This window comes from Pogona vitticeps, chromosome Z, assembly GCF_051106095.1.
Source record: "Pogona vitticeps strain Pit_001003342236 chromosome Z, PviZW2.1, whole genome shotgun sequence".
NCBI classification, from domain to species: domain Eukaryota; kingdom Metazoa; phylum Chordata; class Lepidosauria; order Squamata; family Agamidae; genus Pogona; species Pogona vitticeps.
In genome coordinates this window covers 901,228-923,119 of record NC_135799.1, presented here as the reverse complement: position 1 = coordinate 923,119, position 21,892 = coordinate 901,228, and the positions used below count along the sequence as shown (strand labels likewise).

At 47.6% G+C, this 21,892-nt stretch overlaps 2 protein-coding genes across 4 annotated transcripts in view; one reads left to right on the top strand and one right to left on the bottom strand.

Annotated features, from left to right (window-relative positions):
- The window catches only part of LOC140702922 (uncharacterized), a 354,469-nt gene that overhangs the window by 102,083 nt on the left and 230,494 nt on the right, over positions 1-21,892 (bottom strand). The window lies entirely within an intron of this gene.
- Positions 7,930-21,892, top strand: part of LOC144585082 (uncharacterized) — a 31,646-nt gene continuing 17,683 nt past the window's right edge. Inside the window, 3 exon segments of the mRNA XM_078382593.1 lie at positions 7,930-8,546; positions 10,552-10,638; positions 14,700-16,553. Of these exon segments, the coding sequence (XP_078238719.1) occupies positions 14,874-16,553 (1,680 nt within the window). The 5' untranslated portion in view covers positions 7,930-8,546; positions 10,552-10,638; positions 14,700-14,873.

Here is a 21,892-nt window from a genome sequence, read left to right as displayed (position 1 = left end):
AAGTTTTAGTTTTCAAAGTAACACTTGTCTTCTTAACTAATTGATGCTGAACTGAAGTATTGGTGGCAGTAACCTCTTGGAGGCCTGAGACAATAGAGGCTTCAGTGTGCCTGCTACAGAGTGTTAGGGGAGCAGGATGGGGTTCTGATATAACATACGCAGAGTACCGTTCTTATACTCCAAATACCTGATACTCATTTAACCAGTAAACATATTCTGTATTTTAATCAAGCAATCATACTCTGTGCCTGTAATTGAAACATGTTTTCTTACTGGTTCCTCTTGCAATGATATTCTGTGTGCATTTCATATCTGTATCTTGTATGCATTTTCTCTTTCCAATTTTCTATTGCATCCTTATTCAATGTATTTTGTATCCTTATTTTATTGGACCTCTCTTTGATACTCCTTACTATGCAATACTGTAGTAAGGCAAGTTCCCACACCACATTCTCACATTTCAAAGCATGCCAGATACAATGACCTTTCAGACTCAGGCAACAGGAAGATATCACACCACAATGAGATAACATTTAGGTTTAGTTTACACAAACAAGGCAACTTTTCTTCCTTCACTAAATACAGCAATTTAGGAGACAAACGGGCACAGATGTCTACATTGGAATGTCTGGGGAGGAAACCAGCCATCTATATTTTGACACCACTAGGAGAATTACTGTTCCTGGAGGCCGTACATTGAGGCTCAGGAAATGCAACATAAACATATCAATGAGATAAGAGGAACCAAGGAACATCCTCTTCAGACATGCAGGCACTTTCAGGGCATAGCATGACCTTGGGTCAAGGGAACACGCGGTCACAGTATGGATATTCGGGTAAAGCCAATAAGCTAAGCCTATGGCACATCTTTGGCCCAATGGGAAGGAGGATCCAAGTTTGAGGCCCAAAGAACCAATAAGAATGTTCCAATTTATGGCTCTTTGTGTAGAAACCTTATAAAATACCTATGCATCTTTTGCTCAGGGCCTTTGCCTTTAAGACAGGGGTTTTAAACTCAATTTACCTGGGGGCCACTAGAGGCAGAGTCTGGGACAGGCTGGGCAGCATCAAATTTTCTGCCAAGCGGAGCAAGAGCCCGAGGAAGCGGCCCAGGAGTTCCCTTAGCCGGCAGACAGGTGGTCTGGCTGGCAGGCTGCAGTTCTGGATGGAGAGTGCAAGAGGTGCTGTCTTGGGAGAGAGCCGGCGAGCGAGGCAAGGCTTCTTTTTTTACTCTTGACAGCAGAGGATGTGTGGGCACTTTGGGGGGGCAGGCAAGGCGAGGACCACAAACTATCATATGGGGGGCTGCAAATGGCCCCCGGGCTGCATGTTTGAGACCCCTGCTTTAAGACAAAAGGTCCAGCTGTACTTTCCTAAATAAAATTGGCTTAGTACCAGCTGCTTGTGCATCTTAGTCTGTTGTCCTCGCCGGACTTCTGAAACTAAGAGAAATGGGGCTTGGAGGAGGGAGAAGATAGGGGATCGACACGGAGGGAGGGATGTGGATGATGATGATGATACTTCATTTCTATGGCGGCCAAGGTGGCTGCTGATGCCCCTGCAAGGGAGGGAAGTTCCTGTCACGAGAACCAGGCTCTGACCTGAACCCAGACCCTCCATCCCCCCCATGCTTTTCCCACCCAGAGCAATGGGGGCAGGAGAGCCCCCTTTGCTACAGTGGGAAAAGTGTGTGTGTGTGTGTGTGTGTGCACACGTGTGTGTCACTTGCACAGAGTAACACAGCCAGCCCTTCTGCCATGATGGAGGCCTGTCAGGCTCAAACGCGCAGAGTCTGGGGGGCGCTTCCTCCCTCCCTCCCTTTCCTTCCTTCCTTCCTTCAGAGGAGAGACTTTCCCATCTCCTCCCCCACTTCTTCCCCTCCCTCAGACATTGCAGGAAAACACCATTGTTTTAACCTCTAGGTCAGATTTAAAAACAGGAGTTCACAGTGGCTATTCATGGCTATTTGTGGCCTCCTCCTCCTCCTCCTCTCCATCTCTCGGGAGGGGGGATGTGGGTCAGATTCAGGCCAGAAAGGCTTCCCGGTCCTCTATCTCTGAGGGAAGGGTCTCCTCCTCCGAGGCTGTCCCGGGAGGCCCCTCGCCAGATTCCCTTCAGCCTCTCCCAAGACCCAGCAGAGAGAAAGCCAAGGGTTTGGCAGATGGGGGTGGGCGAATAAAGAGGCTCTCGCACCCCCCCCCACACACACACATGGGTCCCTTCCAGGGTCTGCCCCTTCCACTCCTCCCCCCCACCCGCTTTGTTCTGGGGCCTCCCCTACCTTCCGCCCCTCCTTCCGGATCATAGGGGGAAGAAGACCAGCTGTTCCCAGCATTGCTGCATCAAAGGGTAACCCATGAGGAAGAACTTCTTGAGGGCACAAGCCATTCAGCCGTAGAATGGACACTGGAGTATCCTTTCATTGAACATTTGCAAACAGAGGATGATGGATGCCTACCTTTCTAGCAATGTGGATCTCCGCCTTTGGCAGCAAATTGGACTCAGCGACCTTGGAGTCCCTTGGAGCTGTTCTGGTTTATGACTCCGTTCTGTCTTCTTGCTACGGATACCTCCCGACAATCAAGTATCCTGTTCCTGCTAGTTCAATGGCAGTCTGGCCGTTCTAAGGCATCCATCTTGTGTGTTACATCTGAACACAATAAGTCGTGTCCTAGATTTTAGTTAGGTTCAAAAATGTATCTCGGTGTTTTAATCCTTAAAATCACATAATTCCTGCCAAGACAGACAAAAAATACAATGTGAAATAGAAGAGATGCAACTAAATGTCTCGAGGTTTAAAATGTTTCTTTTACCAAAAGATACAGCCTCTCCAACCGTAGGAGAAAGGACTGCTTACCAAGAGTGTCCAGCATCCGGCAGATCTCCTCCGTGTCTTCTCTGCGCAAAGCTTTCTGGTCCAGATCCAGCCATGCCCACTCTTCCTCCGTAAAAGGCACAGCCACTTCCTCAAAGGCCACCAGGCGCTGGAAGAAAAAGGGAAACAATCCTTCTTCCCAGATTGACTAGACAGGATGGGTTGGTAGAACGGACGACAAGGAGAAAGAGGAGGGGCCATGGCTTCCACCTGGCAAGGTGTGCAGGGGGTGGTGGGGGTGGTGGGATAAAACATCCAGGTGTCCTCCCAACCATCTCCCTAGAGCAGGGGTCTCAAACATGCAGCCCGGAGGCCATTTGTGGCCCACCAGATGATTGTTTGTGGCCCCTGCCTTGCCTGCCCCCCTGAAGCACCCATGCGTCCATTGCTGTCAAGAGTCAAAGCCTCGCCTTTCTCACCTGCTCTCTCCTAAGACAGCGCCTCCTGCACCCTCCATCCGGAACTGCAGCCTGCCAGCCCCCCCACTTGTCTGTCGGCTGGCAGGCTGCAGTTCCGGATGGAGGGCGGAAGAGGCACTGTCTTGGGGGAGAGCCGGCGAGCGAGACACGCTGCCGGCCCTTTTCCCCCCGAGTGTGATGACTGAGAGCGGATCTCACTCCCGGCCCGTCCTCAAAGAGTGCCTCCAACAGCACCACCAACAGCAGCTGCCACCGCCTCTTCCAGGGAAGCGGCTCTCTGGCTCGCTCTCTCTCTCTCGGCACCCCCAGCACCAGCCTGGCCAGCGGCCGCCTCAGTGCCCAGCGGTGCTTCCTCCTCCTCCTCCTCTTCGTCCTGCTTCAGCCGCCTCAGGTCTGCAGGCTGCCAGGGCTCACCTCACAAAGTTTGCTCCTCTGTCGTGGGGAGGGGATAGCTGCTGCTGCTGAGTGTGCCTTTTTTTGAGGGGGACCCTCAGAGGACGGTTACTGGACCGCCGTGTGTGTGTTTGTGTGCGTGCATGCACGCACACCTGTGAGCCCCCCCACCCCATTCTGTTTCATTTTGCGGGTACCGGTGGGGGCTTTTTTCCTTTGGCAAGGCGAATTCTGTGAGGGGTTTTTTTAATTTTTATATCATGCCCTCCTCCCCCTGGCTAGGCAGGTGCCGGCGCTCCCTCCCTTCTCGGCTTCTTCGGACTGCTGGTGGTGTTAGTAGTGAAGGAGGAGCTGGAGGGGGTCATGAGCCGCGATGAGGGCTCGTGCACCCCTCCTCCTCCTCCTCCTCCTCTTCCTCCTCCTCCTCCTCCTCGGAGCCCCAGCTGGGCTAAGGAAACTCCTGGGCAGCTTCCTTGGGCTCTTGGTCCACTTGGCGGAAAATCTGGTGTGGCCCAGCCTCACCCAGGTAAATTGAGTTTGAGACCCCTGCCCTAGAGAAGCTTCATCCCACCTGACCAGGTGCCACAATCTCCCACACCTTACAGGTGAAAACCAGCTTGAAAGCCCTTCTGCTTTCCCATCCAAGCCAGATGTTCTTTTAGAGGAATCTGAGATTGCCTCCTTCAGAGGTGAAAGAGAGACTCCCACACCCTGGGTTTAAAGGGTGCCAAGACAATTTCCTGGCTTTTTGCCTGTCTCTAATGCATCAATCCATCCGCCAAAAGCAGGGAGCTCCAATAGATATTTATTTATTTTCAGCTGAAAGAAAAGCAAATAGTTGCAGACTTCACTCACAGAAAGCATGCAAAGGAGCACACCACGTTCATTACAGAATATACTTTTATCACTGCCATTCCATGTATCTGGTCAGTAATCTAGTTCACAGGCCATACATCTAGGCCAGTTCAGTCCACCTGTCCAGAGAGCTTTTGCCCAGGGTACCCTTTGGACCTAAAAGGTGCCCCTGATCAACACATGCATTAATGGATTTGCCAAGGGCTTCCAACATATCAGGTGTTTACCTGCAACCTCATTTCAGGGATTTTCGCACAGGAAACACTTGCAGTCCAGGTAGGTAAGGTAGGAGATGAAGCTTAGGAAGAGGGTGAAAAATATATATATATACAGAGAGAGAGAGAGAGAGAGAGAGAGAGATGACCTTTGTGTGTTTGTGTGTGTGTGTGTGTGTGTGTGTGTGTGTGTGTGTGTGTGTGTGTGTGTGTGTGTGTGTATAAAACGGAGCTGAACAATTAATTAACACTGAGGTTGTAAACTCAGAAAGTGAGATGGGAGGGGGGAGGTTTCTGATTACTCCTCAAACCTTTCCTCACACAGGCCACACACACACCCCTTTTGCAAGCTTCTTGCCATCTTTCAACTTGCCCAGAGAGAGCCTTCCTTCCTCCCTCCCCAGAGATCTGAGTTTAAAAAAAGAAGGGGGTGGGATCCAGGCCCCAGAGATCCCCCTCCTCCCCTTTGAATCCCCCCTCCGCCTCCCTCTCGAGGAGACCCAGAGGGGGAAAAGCATTGCCTTGGCTTCCACTGGATAAACAGGCCTTTCTCAGTCTAAAGCTTTAAAGGAGGCGCTCAGCCAGGGAGAGTCCCTGCCCCCCCCGGGGGGGCACCCACAACCTGGGGATGGGGTCCCCTCCTCCTCCTCCATCTGACAAGCTCTGCCTCGAAGGGACGTTTTAAGCCTCCCGCTCCTCCTAGAAAGACGCAGGAGATGAAGCTTAGGAAGAGGGTGAAAAGGGCTGTCTGGAATCATGGGGTCACCATCTGTTTCTGTTTTTCTTTTAATCATGAGCTAGCCTAATCAAAAAGGACAAAAAGAAAACCTAGCTGCCCAATTGGGAATCCAGAACTATTTTGCTAAAAAGGCTGTAGGTGGAAGTGAACTTGATCTGAGGAAGCTCTTGAAAATCAATACTGGGGAACCGATGCAGACGTCCCTAATGATAGGTGATCATTTTGTTAATTGTCATAATGTTCTTACCTTGTGAATCTTCTAATGAGCAAAGACTTTCAATATTTGATTAGCATACAGTGGCAGGATGTGACTAATCTATGGAAAAGCAGACACAGATTCCAATTTGTCTCCTAATTCAATATGGCTGAAATGGAGGACTATACAACGCTGGGCATCACCTGCCAGGAAGTGCCCGTGTCCTTCGCTCTCATGGCCTGAGCTTGGCATGAGTGGCACCATTTTAAAAGAGCAGAATATTTTCCTAGAAAGCGCCTGAATTGCTTAATTTGCAAAGGCTTGTCTCGCCTTTCTGCTCCTCTTTCCTGTTGCCCAATTTTTTTGTTTTAAAAAAGAATTGAATGGCTAATGTTTTGTTATTGTTAGGCATCCTTCAGTCTCGAAAGACTATGGTGACGTGCTCTGTATGGAGGACGTGGAACAGCGTCTAGTGTGGCTGAGGAGGCCAATTCGAGAGTGACAATCTCTTCCACACTGAAGACAAATCCAATCTGTCCCCTGTCCAGCTCCCTGGTTTTGCTGCTTTTGTGACTTCCACTTTGCCTCGGCCTGCTGGACAAGGGTCTCTTCAAATTGGGAGAGGCCATGATGCACTGCCTGCCTCCATGCTGAATGCTCAGATGTCAGGGTTTCCCATCTGTTGAGGTCTATTCCTAAGGCCTTCAGATCCCGCTTGCAGATATCCTTGTATCGCAGCTGTGGTCTCCCTCTGGGGCGATTTCCCTGCACTAATTCTCCATACAGGAGATCCTTTGGAATCCGACCATCAGCCATTCTCACGACGTGCCCAAGCCAGCGTAGACGTCGCTGTTTCAGTAATGTATTCATGCTGAATAATCCAGCTCGTTCTAGGACTACTCTATTTGGAACTCTGTCCTGCCAGGTGATACCAAAAATCCGTCGGAGGCAACGCATATGGAAGGTGTTCAGCTTCCTCTCCTGCCGTGCACAAAGGGTCCAGGACTCACTGCAGTACAGGAGTGTGCTCAGGTCACAGGCTCTATAGACCTGGATCTTCGTATGTGCCGTCAGCTTCTTATTGAGCCATACTCTCTTTGTGAGTCTAGAGAACATGGTGGCTGCTTTGCCAATGCGTTTATCCAGCTCGACAGAGTGTCAGTGATGGTTGAGCTAAGGTACACAAAGTCATGAACAACCTCCAATTCTTGTGTGGAGATGGTAACAGAGGGAGGTGAATCCACGCCCTGGCCCATGACTTGTGTTTTCTTCAGGCTGATTGTTAGTCCAAAGTCTTGGCAGGCCTTGCTAAAACGATTCATGAGTTGTTGGAGGTCTTCAGGAGAGTGGGCAACAATGGCTGCATCATCTGCGAAGAGGAAGTCCCGCATGCATTTCAGTTGGACTTTGGTCTTCGCTCTCAATCTAGTGAGATTAAAGAGCTTTCCGTCTGATCTAGTCCGGAGATAGACACCCTCGGTTGCAGTTCCAAAGGCATGCCTCAGCATGACAGCAAAAAAGACCCCCCTCCCCAAAATGACTAATGGTCACCTGTGTTTTTTTTCTCCCCTCCTGCTCCTTTCCTTGCCGCCAACCCCACCACCTTCTCTTCTGCCCCACCGACGACCCCTTGCCAGAATTCCTGGTCTCTTTGCAGAGATCGGGGGGGGGGGAGGGACCCCCTTTTTATGGGAGGAAAGGCCTCCTCCAAGGACGTTGGTTAAAGTTCAAGTCTGAATCTTTGGTACAGAGTTTTGAGTCCTTATTAAAAAAACAAGCTTTTTTTCCCCTCAGAAAAAGGGGAGAGGTTGGGCGGGTTCTGAGTTGACCCTGAGTCATTGGGAAAGAACCCCCCCCCAAAAAAAAAACGGTCCAGTTTGAGTGGAGTCACTGGTCCTTCTCAACAGGGAGTTCCCTCTCCACCCCTGGCCTCCTTTCTGGGGGGGGGAGGGCTTCCCCCCCAAACACCGAGATGTGACCCCCCCCCAAGCTGGCCCACGTTTCCTTCGTCTCCTTCGTCCCACAACTGGGATTTCTTCTCTTGCCCCATTCAAACGTGTGGGGAAAGAGGAGCCGGTTGGGACCTCAGGAAAAGCCCTGTTGAACTTCTGCCTGACTCAGAAGCCTTTAGAAGGGCAGGGTGTGGACGTGACGACACGCAGGTAAGGGGCGGGCAGGAGTGAACCCCTGAACCTGAGGGAGAACAACAGCGCATATTTGCCCCCCCTCCCGTTTCTTCTCTCTTCCTCTGGCGGCCCCTCCCCCCTTGCAAAGCAGCCTCTCCCCGAAGAACAATGGGGACCCAATGAGAACTCGCGCCGCCTGCGCGTCAACCGTTGCTGGGCAGAAGCCCTCCAAGCCTCGGTCTCCTTGGGCGTCCCCCCTGCCCTATTATGGCGTCTATGAGGGGGGTTGCCTGGCAACCCGGTGACGCTCATGGGGGAGAGGTTCAGGCTCCGCCCAGAAGACAAGGGAGGCCCAATGAGAGCTCGCCCCTCCTCCTCCTGGCTTTAGGAGCCGCTCAAAGCTTCCTCCCTCAGGAGAGGAAAATATCTTTTCTTCCCCCCCCCCCCCGTTCAGGCTCCGCCCCTTCTGCTCTGCCTCCCCTCCCCCCACCCGCTTCGTCCTCGGCCTCCCCTCCCCCCATCGCCCCCCCCTTTCCATTCAGGGGGAAAAAACGGGGAGGAAGAAGAAGAAGAGGAAGAAGCAGGAGCGGCGTCGAAGGGGAACCGGAGGTGGGAAGCCCCGCTCTCTGCCCCCCCCACCCTCTAGGATTCCCCCCCCGAAGAGGCAGCTTTGCAGGGGGAGGGGAGCGGATTCCTCGCGAGTTTCCCGCCAGAGGACCGGCAAGGAGGTGAGCCATATTCGGGGGGGGGGGGTTGCAGGACCGCTTTTTTTTAGGTGGGGCTCAGGAGTTGCTAAAGAGATGGAGAATTCCCCCCCCCCCGCCAACCCCGGAGACCCCCCCCCTCACAATCCGCTCCGTCTGCGAAGCACGAAAGGCCTCGCCCGCTTCGAGGGAGGGGGCGAGGGGGGGTCCCTTTGTTTCTCTCCCTGCCTTCCGCCTCCTCCTCTTCCTCCCCGCATGGAGGGGGGGGCTAAATTGGGAGGGGGGGCCGAATGGGGAGTCTGGGAGGGGTCTGGATCTAGTCCCCCCCCCGAGCGAGACACCCAGGCCCTTTTCTCTGTGCGTGTCGGTGGGTCCTCCTCGACCCCCTTCTTTCCCCGGATCTTGCAGGCAGCCTTTTTTTGGGGGGGGGGTGGCAGAGGGGGGGGGAATGTGGGGAGCGTCCCCCCCGGTGCTCTTTCTCCCCCCCAATTTCTCCTTCCTCCAGGAAACCCCCTCCCCAAAACTTCACACACACACCCCAGGTCGGAAGCGGGGTATGCGATGCAGTGGGGAGGAGGGAGGGAGGGAGGGGGGGAGGGGGGGGGTCTGCAAAGGGAGGGCACGAGGGGGGTCCCAGAAGTGGGGCCTTTCGGGGTGACGAGGGGGGGTCAGCTGGGGGCGATGGGGCTCCCCTCCTTCCCCCCCCCCCCGATGCCTGGCCTCCCATCCTGAGCCTCTTCAGGATCCCCCTCCCCCCCTCCCAGTCTATAGGGTTTGAAGGGACTCTTCAGGAGCATCTCTTGGTTCAGTGGATCTGGATGGAGGAGAGGGAGGGGCCGACCAGATTCCCCCTCCCCGACCAGATCCCAGGCTGCAGGAAAGGGGTTGTGGGGGTGGGTGGACGGGTTGCCCCCCTCCCTCCCTGTGCCTGTGTGTTGGGGGTGTTTGTGTGTGTGTGTGTTTGGGGGGGGCTTCCTGGTGGCCTTGCAGGAAAAGCCTCCCCCCCCCAAGAGGAAAGCAGGGCAGAAAGAGAAAGAGGCCCAGGAAGGCCATGGGTTTTGGGGCAGAGGCGGGAAGGAGATCTCCCCCCCCCCCCCCCGCAAGGAGAGGATCCTCTGGTCGGCTCTCCTGGCTGCAAGGGGGGGCTCTTCTCCTGGATGCGCCACTCAGAGCCCCCCCCCCAATTTGCAAAAGGCCCCTCCCTCCCTCCCTCCCTGCTTTCTCTGCCCCACTGGATGGAAGAAGGAGAAAGGCAGCCCTCCAAAGGGAAAGCCTTTTTGCTCCCCCCCCCCCCGGGATCTCTCCAGAGGGATCCTTTGGCTTCTTCTCTTCTCCCAGGGAGGGGGAGGAGAGATTCCTCCCAGGATCGAAAGAGAAGGGATCACACGCCAGATCCCTCCAGCCTTTGCCAGGCAGGTGAGCTCTTTCTAATTGCCATCACAGGCACCTCCATCCTATTCAAACATTAATCATCTTCCTTCTCCAGGGACGGTGGAGCTGACCCAAGGCCGCCCCGGCTGGTTCTTCTTGCGGGAGGTGGCCCATTGGGGGGGGGGAATCGGAATCCCAACCTCCACCTCCCCAGTCACAGATCCAACACCCCAGAGCTCTCCAGCCACCTACTCTCCCGTCAGCAGGAGGCCCTTTCTTGTGCCGCTCGGATAAGGAGGTCGGAGCATTTCACCCTCATCGCTGGCAGCCCCAGATTTTATATATTTTATATTTTATATTGTTCTGTTTTATCTATGTAAGCCACCCCGAGTAGACATGGTCTAGAGGGGCAGGGTAAAAATCCAATAAATAAATAAACAAACAAACAAATAAACAAATAAAGGAGCCTTTTCGGGAGGGGGCCGCCACCCCCAGGTCTCCCGTAGCTACTCTTGAGGGACCAGGAGGCCACAGAGATGGGCTTGACCCGACCGGTCCTTCTCCGCCCCTCGCAGAGGACTGGGCGGGGGGGGTGGGTGACCTCTCCATCTTCTTCCCTTCCCTTTAGTTTTTCTGTTCTTTCCACTTCGTTTCGTAGCCTCTGAAGGGACTTCCAGCCAACCCGCGGGGAGGCGAGAGACCTCGGATTTGACAAAGGAAGGCCCCCGAAGGACGCACCCGACCGGTGGGTTTCCTGGCCCAAGGGGGGGGGGGCGGGCTTTGATCCCAGGTTGCAGGGGTCCCCGCTTGGTTGTCTACCATGCTGCCTCTCTGAACATGGGCAGAGTGTTCTTATTGGTTTAGCTCCCAATCCAGGTGGGCTCCACCCTGCGTTAACTGCTGTGGATGAGACACAGCTTGTCGGGGGCGCTTCCCCGAATTCCCCCCTCCTTCTTTTGGGATCCAGGCGGGGGAACGGAAGAAGCCGCTCCTGCGTGTGTGTGTGTGTGGGGGGGTTCTTTTGGAGAGGGAAAGGTGGGAGGGAGCCTTTTTCCCCTCTCGCCTTTCTCCTAGAAGAACCTAAGGAGCTCTCTGGTGGATCAGGCCCAGGGCCCCTCTTAGTCCCCATTCCTACCCCCCCTCTTCCTCCCCTGGGTGCTGGGGTCTCCTCGACTTGCGAGCCAGCAAAGGAGTGTTCTGGAAATCTCCCTATTCTCTCTAAAGGCCCGTCCAGGAGGGGCCTCGGTGTTCATGGCCCTGCTGGGGGTGGCCTTCACTGGAGGGAACGGGCCCTGGGGGGGGCGACGGGCAGCCTTCGTCCAGCTCCTTCCTCCTGTTTGGCCAGAAGAACCGCTGTTCTCCTCTGGCCAGAGTTCTCTGTACAACCAGGTGGGTCCTTCTTGGGGTAGGTCACGAGCCAATCAAAGCACCACCCTCTGCAACCTACGGGGTGAAATCATTTGTCCCTCTTCTTGGTGATTCAGAGCCGCAGAGGAGACCCTCCTCTTGCTCCCACTGCAAGTGCAAGCCCACCTTATAGGGACACGGGGAAAGGAGGGCCTTCTCGGTGGCAGCCCTCAGCCCGTGGCACGCTCTCCCTCTTCCCATTTATCCTTTTGGAAAGAGCTAAAACCCCATCTCTTCAGGCAGGCTTTTAAAAGTTATAACGGAATCCCTGAACCCCATTTTGGCAGATAATTTTTTTCCTGTTTTAATCTTTTAATTGTATTTTAAATCATACATTGTTTAATTTATCTTTTAATATCTAGTGTATTGTGTTTTTAACTGTGTGAATGTTAATGTTGTGAGCCGCTTTGGGTCCCTTGGCAGAAGCCGAAGATGAGCCAACAGTGTGATGTGGCTGCCAAAAAGGCCAATGCTATTTAGGCTGCATTAAGAGCATCCCATGAGGTGCTAGTTCCCTTCTCCTTGGTAAACCTAATCCTCCTAGTTTCTGATAGTAATACCAGTACTTTTTATTAATCCTTGCTTTTTGATCACCAAAATCTGTTAATTATGTTTTGTAAGACTTTTAAATCTTTATTGGTTTCATCCTAAAGGAAAAAATAATTTTAGGTACTAACCCTTTGTTACACATTTCATAGTACATCAAATTACTACCCTCTCTTATCCTCCATATTTCCGTCAATTCTTTCTCCGTTTTGTCTAATGTATGTTTATGTTGTAAAATGTCAAGAAAACGTTTGATACCTGGACACAAACAGTGTCCTTGGTGGAAGCGTAGATGTTTCCCTTCTGGAGGGAATGAGGGAGACCTGCCAGAAACACCATGCTTTGCCTTTCTCTCCGGATGCAAAAAACTATGACAGGCAAACATAATTAGAAAAATACTTTGTATTTAAACATTTAACTTAAATAGCTTAACTTCACTATAAAATCGTGAACAGAACATATGGCTTTTTTTGCTCACGATCCCACTGTCAGCCTGACCGCCCTTAAGCAAAGGGGCAGCAACGAATGCTCTGCCTGACCTGCTTTTATCCCAACTTCAGCCCCTACAATCCCTGGCGCCTGCCCGTGGCTACGACAGCCTCAAACTTTCCCAGTGAATCAGCTTCAGGGGTTTGGCTGACCTACACCCAGCTTGTTTCCCTGGCTTTCCTATGTGAGTATGTTGAAGACTTTGATTTACTGTATTTCTTAGTGACCTGATCTATACGAACATTTTGACATAAAATTCCTTTATGTAACCTCTGTAAGCGATCAGCTCTCCTAAGAGAATGCTGAAAGCTGGTATAGAGAGGTTCCAGGTCCAGTTGACCCCTATTTGAGTTGAGATGAGTCCTTGTCTCAACCAGGCTGTCCCACTGGCACCCTTTCCCAAGACTATCCCCAATTAAAAACCTCTTCCGAAACCAAATTATAACCATGAGTCTTAGAGACATTTAGAACTCTCAGAATTCAGGAAAATACTGGACTCAAAGTAGCATAGTTTTGTGGCCTGTAAGTAATCCAATTAAGTATGGTCGCAGGTTGTCTGTTCAAGAGACCAAGCATAAGTTCTTAAGTATTATTATTTTATTAGAAAAATAAAGATTTAGCTAAATTCAGTTTGTAGTCCATCGTGACTAGATAGGCGGGATATAAATAAAATAAAATAAAATAAATAAATAAATAGCATTCAAAAACATTTCCATAACTACAGGTAATTAGAATCTTAACAAATCCCAGCTACAAAAATAAAATAAGGAAATTCTACTAACTAGAAAACAGGTAAGGCTAGGCCTCCCCCCCCCCCACTTTCTATTCTTCTACTAAGAACTACATCTTAGCATTGGGAACTCCAAAGTCCATTCAAAAATCAATAATCCATGGTAAAATCCATTAATCTAAAAATGAGTTAGAAAAGAGTCAGAAAGAGTCTCTCTCTCTGTACCATCCTGTCATTTTCTTCACACGCTGAAAGCACCCCCTCCTTCACTCTCCACTGGTGTAAGCCAATCAGGACAAAGGATTCTTGTCTCTCTCCACCTCCTCTTCTCATGAGAACTGCAGATGTTGTTGACATTCTTCCTCGATATTATGAGTTTTCGTCTTCGCCAAGCATAGCCTTGGTCATGCTATCTACACGATAACATTCCTAGCTAGCTGTAAAGAAAAACAACTTCTCCATGCTTCTAGAAAAATGACACAGGCTGAGATGATTTTCTTTCTACATCATTCCATGACTACAAATCCCATTTAGAAATTACATTTTAGCTTCAATAACCTAGATCATGACAACCTCTACCTCCTAGCTTCTTTATAGTCACATGTACCCTTAAAATCCATATTCACCAATGTGCAATCTGCTACATTTAATAGCCCTACATCTGTCTTACAAACTAAATCACAATCACTAGATGTAAATATATATAATCTACCCTAAAATAACTTTTATATGCTGATGAATAAAAAGTAAACGTTACATCTCCTTTCACTTCTCTCCAAACATCTTGCATATCAGTTCTATATAAGTTTATTTCATATCGTAATATTATACCTTCTTTCATCCTTGGTAGGGTTTAACTTCTCTTCCTCTTCATCCATTAACATTTATCTTTATTATCAAGACTTTAAACCATTCCATTTTAGCATCACATCTCCATTTGGTCCCATACTCTGATGACATACCCCAGAAAAGAAACACCCAATAGTAACATATCCTCAAACTTTAACTATTTTCCTAAAAAAAAATACCCTAAACCCTCACCGCTACATTTAATAATATTTCCCCCCTCTTTTTTATCAAGATCCTACCTGGCCATGGTTAAGTACAAAGTCCTGCACCTTGGAAAAAGAAACCAATTGCACACTTACAAGATGGAGGATATTTGGCTCAGCAAAACTATGAGCGAGAGGGATCTGGGAATTGTTGTAGATCGCAAGCTGAATTGAGCCAACAGTGGCTTTTTACTAATCCATGTTCTCCAACTCTTTTTTCTTTTCCTCCTTTCATGGGTTTACCATTTTCAATACATTTATGGACTTGCAAAGCCTTTAAATTAAGTACCGTAGAGTGGAGGAAATTTGCAAGTAAAGCATGGAACTTTTCCAGTGAAACCTCAATTCTCATCAAACCCTATCATTATATTTCTGAGTAAGATGGCTGGATAGGTCAGTGGTTTAAATATCTGGTTGCACAACCCGAGGTTCCCCGCTGTGTCTCCCATGGGTAAGGTCAGACTGTGTGGCGTTTGGGAATTTAGGCAAGGGGAGTACATGCTGTTTTCACAATATGGCTAATTTTTCAAATTTGCCAGTAAAGCCTTCAGGAGACATATGCCTTCTTTTTTTCTCTATCAGGTAACAAACATGATGGTCCTGAAAAAAGTCAAGTGTGAACCTGGAAAGAAAAGCTTAGAAAAACCCACGAGCTAAAGGAGAAACGGGTTAAATGCCTGAAGTGTGGAGACAGCTTCAGACCAGTGCCGCTAATTCAGATTAAAGAATCACCCTGGGGACAAATCATACAAAAACATGGAATGTAAAAACAGTTTCAGCAGTAGAAGAAATCTGCGTTCACATCGAAGAACTCACACAGGGAAGAAACCGTACAAATGCATGGAATGTGGAAAAAGTTTCAGTAAAAATGGTCATCTTAGGTCACATCAAAGGACTCACACTGGGGAGAAACCACATAAATGCATGGAATGTGGAAAGAGCTTTAGTCGCAGTTATGCCCTTAGATTACATCAAAGGACCCACACTGGGGAGAAACCACATAAATGCATGGAATGTGGAAAGAGCTTTAGTCTCAATTATGTCCTTAGGTTACATCAAAGGACTCACACTGGGGAGAAACCACATAAATGCATGGAATGTGGAAAGAGCTTTAGTCACAGTGGACATCTTAGGTCACATCAAATGACCCACACTGGGGAGAAACCACATAAATGCATGGAATGTGGAAAGAGCTTTAGTCGCAGTTTTGCCCTTAGATTACATCAAAGGACCCACACTGGGGAGAAACCACATAAATGCATGGAATGTGGAAAGGGCTTTAGTCTCAATTATGTCCTTAGGTTACATCAAAGGACTCACACTGGGGAGAAACCACATAAATGCATGGAATGTGGAAAGAGCTTTAGTCAGAGTCGTAACCTTAGGTTACATCAAAGGACTCACACTGGGGAAAAACCACATAAATGCATGGAATGTGGAAAGAGTTTTAGATGCAGTGGTCAGCTTAGGGTACATCAAAGGACCCACACTGGGGAGAAACCACATAAATGCATGGAATGTGGAAAGAGCTTTATTCGCAGTTATGCCCTTAGGTTACATCAAAGGACCCACACTGGGGAGAAACCACATAAATGCATGGAATGTGGAAAGAGCTTTAGTCGCAGTTATGCCCTTAGGTTACATCAAAGGACCCACACTGGGGAGAAACCACATAAATGCATGGAATGTGGAAAGAGCTTTAGACACAGTGGTGTCCTTAGGTTACATCAATTGACCCACACTGGGGAGAAAGCACATAAATGCATGGAATGTGGAAGGAGCTTTAGTCACAGTGGTCAGCTTAGATTACATCAAAGGACTCACACTGGGGAGAAACCATATAAGTGCACAGAATGTGGAAAGAGCTTTATTCGCAGTGATGTCCTTAGATTACATCAAAGGAGTCATACTGGGGAGAAACCACATAAATGCATGGAATGTGGAAAGAGTTTTAGTCAGAGTAGTCAGCTTAGGTTACATCAAAGGACCCACACTGGGGAGAAACCACATAAATGCATGGAATGTGGAAAATGCTTTAGTCGCAGTGATGGCCTTAGGTTACATCAAAGGACCCACACTGGGGAGAAACCACATAAATGCATGGAATGTGGAAAGAGCTTTAGTCAGAGTGGTCAGCTTAGGGTACATCAAAGGACCCACACTGGGGAGAAACCACATAAATGCATGGAATGTGGAAAGAGCTATAGTCAGGCTGGACTGCTTATGGTACATCACAGGACCCACACTGGGGAGAAACCACATAAATGCGTGGAATGTGGAAAGAGCTTTAGTCGCAGTGATTCCCTTAGCTTACATCAAAGGACACACACTGGGGAGAGACCACATAAATGCATGGTATGTGGAAAGAGCTTTAGCAAGAGTAGTCATCTTAAGTCACATCAAAGGACTCACACTGGAGAGAAACCACATAAATGCATAGATTGAGGAAAGAGCTTTAGTCGCAGTGGTGACCTTAGATTACATCAAAAAACTCACACTGGGGAGAAACCATAGAAGTGCATGGAATGTGGAAAGAGCTTTATTCAGAGCTCCTGATAAATCTGTCATAGATCAGATTATGGGGTTTAAATCATGTACTGAAGATGAGATACATAGTTGTGAACAATGTAAAATGGATTCCATATTGGTTCTATGTATGAAATATTTTGTATGTTGGGAATGTATTTCCAGAGGGCTGTGGGAATGTTTTTACTTTAGGCCAGGACAAGCCAATAAGAAGATCAGACATTTGTTGTGATGTAGAAGGCAATGTACTGAGAAAAAAACACCTGTTTCTCATTAGAAGAGAAGGAGGGATAGCTTCTATAAGCTTATGCCGTGATTGGATGACAGTGTGAGAAACGAAGGAGAAGGGAGGTACCAAGATGATTGAAAAAGGAAGTTTTGCTATGTGCAGAGTTACATCTTTTGTTCTATCCTTCTATCTTTTTCCATTATAGATTTTTCTAGGTCTTTTTGCCTGCTGCTCCGTGCAGGTAAAGGACTGGGGAAGATGTCGGGAGTCAAGGAAGAAAGAAAGGGGGGCTTTAAGCCTTTTGCCTACCCTAAGGAAGCTTTTAGAGATTTTAGAGCTATTGTAATTAAAAGAGAATTATTTGCCTTATTTCTATTTTGCAAAAAGCCCTGAAAACGCTTATTTGCTATGCTTTTGCTTCAAACTGACTTAATTTTTTCAATAAAAATAATTATAAAATCTTTTGGTCTCTTGAACAATGAAACTGTCATAGCTATACCCTGAGGGGGAAGCAAGGCCACATTAAGCTACTGAGTTCTACCTTATTGAGCCAAGTAGATCTTAGGACTACAAAGCTCATGTGTAACTTCCTACTGATATTTTTTAAGGGTCAGCAAGTATCTTTTTAGGGCAGACTTCTAAGAAGTTTGTTGTATGCCCTGGCTGAGGTAATTCAGGACTCAACCCAGCTGTATAGGGGTGCTCAAACTTCCAATTACTCTCTGTCCGACCGTTCAAGTTCTCCTACACAGGAAACTGGGTTGGAACATGGTGGCAGCGGTGGGATGAATCTACGTGCTGTTAGCTCCTTGTACTGACATGGTTGGCAACACAGTACTGTTTTGTTTTAGTAACGAGGCAGGAAGGTATTCCATGTGCCTTGCTACTTTTTTCTTTTCTGATACTTTTTCCTTTTCTGATACTTTTCTGGATCAGCAGCTTAACAGAGACTACATGTCTTGCTGTTTGATCCTAGGCTGACGAAATAGCAGAGGAACACGGGCACTAAGGAAAGTGATTCACGTGCCTCGTGCTTGTCACATTAGCATTGCCTGGAGACAAAGTGAAGTGGGTAAAACTCTTAGGAGCTCCCGTATTCTGTCGACAGACACTGTAAGCAGTAAGCTTTTAAAGGAAGCACTGCTTTTTTTTCTTTTGGTTGTTAAGGAAAACCTGGAGTGTGCTCTTTGAAAAAGCAGAGAGAAAGGTTAGTAGATAAGGAAGATGGAGTCAGAAGCAGCACTTTTGCCGCTAATTGCTTTTTTGAGAAGAGGTATTGATTTCAATTGTAAGGAGACCAGGAGAGTTCAAGCAGAAACAGCTGTTCATGGGAGATTAATGAGGGAGCTAGAGAGAGAAGAAAGATTCTGGGAAGATAAATTTTTATCTCATTATGACAGAGAAGAGTCTTTTCCAGAATCAGAGCAAGACTGGGAGCAAACATTTATGGATGATTTTTACTTTGAGGAAGATGAGGAAGAGATGTCACAACTTTCAGGATGTCATTCATTAATGACAGAAGCCTCAGAGAATAGTCAATCAGTGGACTTTTAATAAAACAGGGATGTCTGTGAAAGGCGCACAAGACAGTCCCAGAGACATTCCAATTATGCAAGGAATTTCAGCTAAAGTTGATAACTCTTTCACACATGCGCTGAAATACTTTTTTCCTGTACAGCGTGGAGCCAGAGGAAATGGCACTGTGCGAAGAGAACTTTTTCCCATGCTGGACAACATTCCAGATTGTGGAGCTAAACCAAGGAAAGCCGAGTTGGACGCCTGCAGAGAGCAAACAGATCTACGCCCGGAAGACCCTTACTCCAGATGACAGGTGTGAAACCGTGAATGTACTAGTTGGGAAGAAATCCTAGCAGAAGATAGAGGGGAGGATTCTTTTCCCCAGGGGCCTAAAAACTCTCAGATGCCCAGGGAACTGCAGAAATTATGTCCAGCTGAATGCAGGAGAGCTCAGAACCCAGCAATTAGTGATCCAATAGAGGAACTGAGTACATTACAAACAGTGGCCTCTATGTGGAGTTACTTTCCTACTGAATATTGCCAGTTTAACCATCAACAGAGGGCTGAAGAGAGAGATTTAGCAGAGGAGATGTTGCTGACAGAATTTCCAGGATGGGGAGAATTTTGTCGGAAAGATGTTATTTTGGGACAAGCTTCAGTTAAACCCATTGTGTCTCAAATCCTGTTAGCATTTCTTAGCGCAAATCGCGGTTTTAGCAGAGTGATTCGCAGTCCAGGCAGTCCAGAAATAACTCACACACAGTCCAGCAGCATTTCCTTCAGCAACGTGTATTTACAGCAGCATTTACAGCATTCTGGCAGCATAACGTGTAGAAGTGATCTTCAAGCAGGAAGATACAACTGACTGTACAACTAACACATATATACATATACAGGACCAATCAGATTATACATTGCATCATCCATGAGTTGCATCTTCCATGAGTTGCATCAGCACTGCTGAGTCATCCTGACTCAGTTTTAACACACCTGATCATTATGGATTCTCATTAATACACTCCATTCTGCTCAGGCCTGTAATTTTCCTTGACAAATCCCTGACCAAAAAGAACTGATTAACATTGACTCAATAAAGTTAAAAGGGATTCCTATAGAAAAAGATCAGCGAAGGGTTAAGCGGATGCTGAATGCTGCAGGAGCTGAAGGAGGTGGGGGACGAGAGGGCAAGCCTGCCGTCTCAAATTCCTTTCAGCAAACGGAATGGGCAGCCTTTAAAAAGGAAGCAGATTCATCCTATTTAACTGTTATGAAGATCCAGATTTAGTAGTCATGATGCATGAGAGAAAATTGCGGATGAAGTATAAGTCGATGAAAGTTTGTTTAAGACAGTGCATTTATCGGAAAGGAAGGAATTGCAGCCAGAGTTGGAAGCTCAGATGCAAAAATTTAAAGAGACTATGCTGCGATTGTTTCAGGATGAGGAGGAAATGGGCAGTGAGACAGGGCTTTCTATGGCCGAACAGCCTTCCACCTTAAAAAACCCTTTGCAGCAGCAGAGTCATGTTTTTCCTAAAGCGGAAGGGTCTGGTGTGATTTCAAAGGGAGTAAAATGATTTGCAGCTCAGAGACTGGACCCAGTAATGTTTTGTTCCAGAAATTGTTCCAGCCATTCAAAAGTTTCATGGCACTAGGCCGAAATTGTCAGCAAAGCATAAAGCTGATTTATTGAAGCAAACGGAGGGGAAGTTTCCTCGTGTTATTGTTCCTGAAAAGTTTGTTTGCATAATGATGTTACTTTGAGTGCAGCTCGAGAAAGGGCAGAACAGCCAGATGATTTGTCTCAACCCGTGTGTTTTTATTGGAATAAGGATGGGTTGCTTTGTCGTAAGGTCCAAACACACACACTGAGGGGTTCAAATCCTTCAGTGCAGATAGTTGCGCCTCAATTTTTTCAGGTTACAGGTTTTAAATCTCATTTGTGGGGGGAAATGTCAGCATTGCAATTTTAAGAAGACCTTGCAAATGGTAAATGAGTATTTTTATTGGCCTAAAATGAGAAGTGACGAGAAGTATGTACAGTCATGTTCAACTTGCAGGGATGTAAGGAGCAGAGAATTTTCTATTGGAGACCATGTTTTTGTAGCAAAACTTTCAGAAGCTGCAGAATCAGAATCCAGTTGGGAAGGCCCAGGCAGAATTTTGCAAAGACTAGGGACGGCCAATTATCTTGTCCAGGTGAAAGGTCCTAGTAATAAATCTTTAATTTGTCGTGTCAACAGGATGAAATTGTATCTGCCTGCAATAGCCAAAATGGATATGTGTAAAAAAACAGTTTTGGATCAAGGAGATCAAGAAATCTTGCCTATTTTTGGAAATATTGAAAATGCTTTGGTTAATGATGATTTTGAGGAAACTCAAGATCCAGAAGGGGATGCACAAGAATGGCTTGAATCTATTGTTGTCTATTAAAGTGAAGTGTTTTCTGATGAACCTGGTAATTGTGAAATAGTGAAACGTGATTAATACTGGTGATCATGGACCTCTTACTTGTGATCCTATGTATGTTGAAGGAACTAATGTCAGACACGTGGAGAGAATGGTTAATGAATGTTGGCCTCCGGAGTTATTGAGCCTAGCCAGTCAGAATGGAATAATCCTATATGGACAGTACCCAGAGAAAATTCAGATCGTGTTATTTTCGAAGTGGATTTCAGTCAGTTGAACCAGATAACTGAACGAGATTGTGTTTCTTTACCCAGTGTAGAGACTATCACAGAGAGGGTGTCTAATTCTGAATGTATGTCTGTACTTAGAGTGGAAGGAGGTCTTTTTCAAGTGGTCATAGATGAGGAGTCAAGGGATAAAACCAGTTTTGTCAGCCACGTTGGGAGATTCCATTTGAAAAATTAGCACGTGGTTTGAAGAACACAACTCTTACTTTTCAGAGAATTGCTAATGAAATATTGAAAGATTTGCCTTTCTCAGTCCCGATTTTGCTTCTCACATGGAATATGTTGACATTGTATTGTGCAGATTGCAAAACGTTGGTTTAAAGGTACAAGCTGATAGATGCCGATGGCTCAAGGGGAGAATTCCTTATTTGGGTTATTGGATTGGACCAGGATACTGCCAACCCTCAGATATTCGAGTGTTCGCCATAAAGAATTGGCCTGCACCTACTGAGAGAGAACAAGTTTTGGCATTTCTCAGGTTGATTGATCATTTCAAAGAGTTCGTTTCTGATTACAGCAAATTGGTTTTGCCAATGAAGAAGCTAGTAAGGAAACAGAAATCGGTTAAAATCAATTGGATACAAGCTTGTGAAAATTATTTTCCTGTTTTGCAAAAACAGCTTACTTTGAACCCTATTCTGAAATTACCTGACATTGACAAATCTTTTGTGATGCAAATTATGGCAACAGGTTTGGGCCTAGGTGCTGTGTTGTTACAGAAAGGTGAAGATGAAATCTTCCACCCAGTTGCTTATGTCCGCAGAGAGCTTAATTCTCAGAAGAAAAATTACTGCAGACATGAGAGAGCA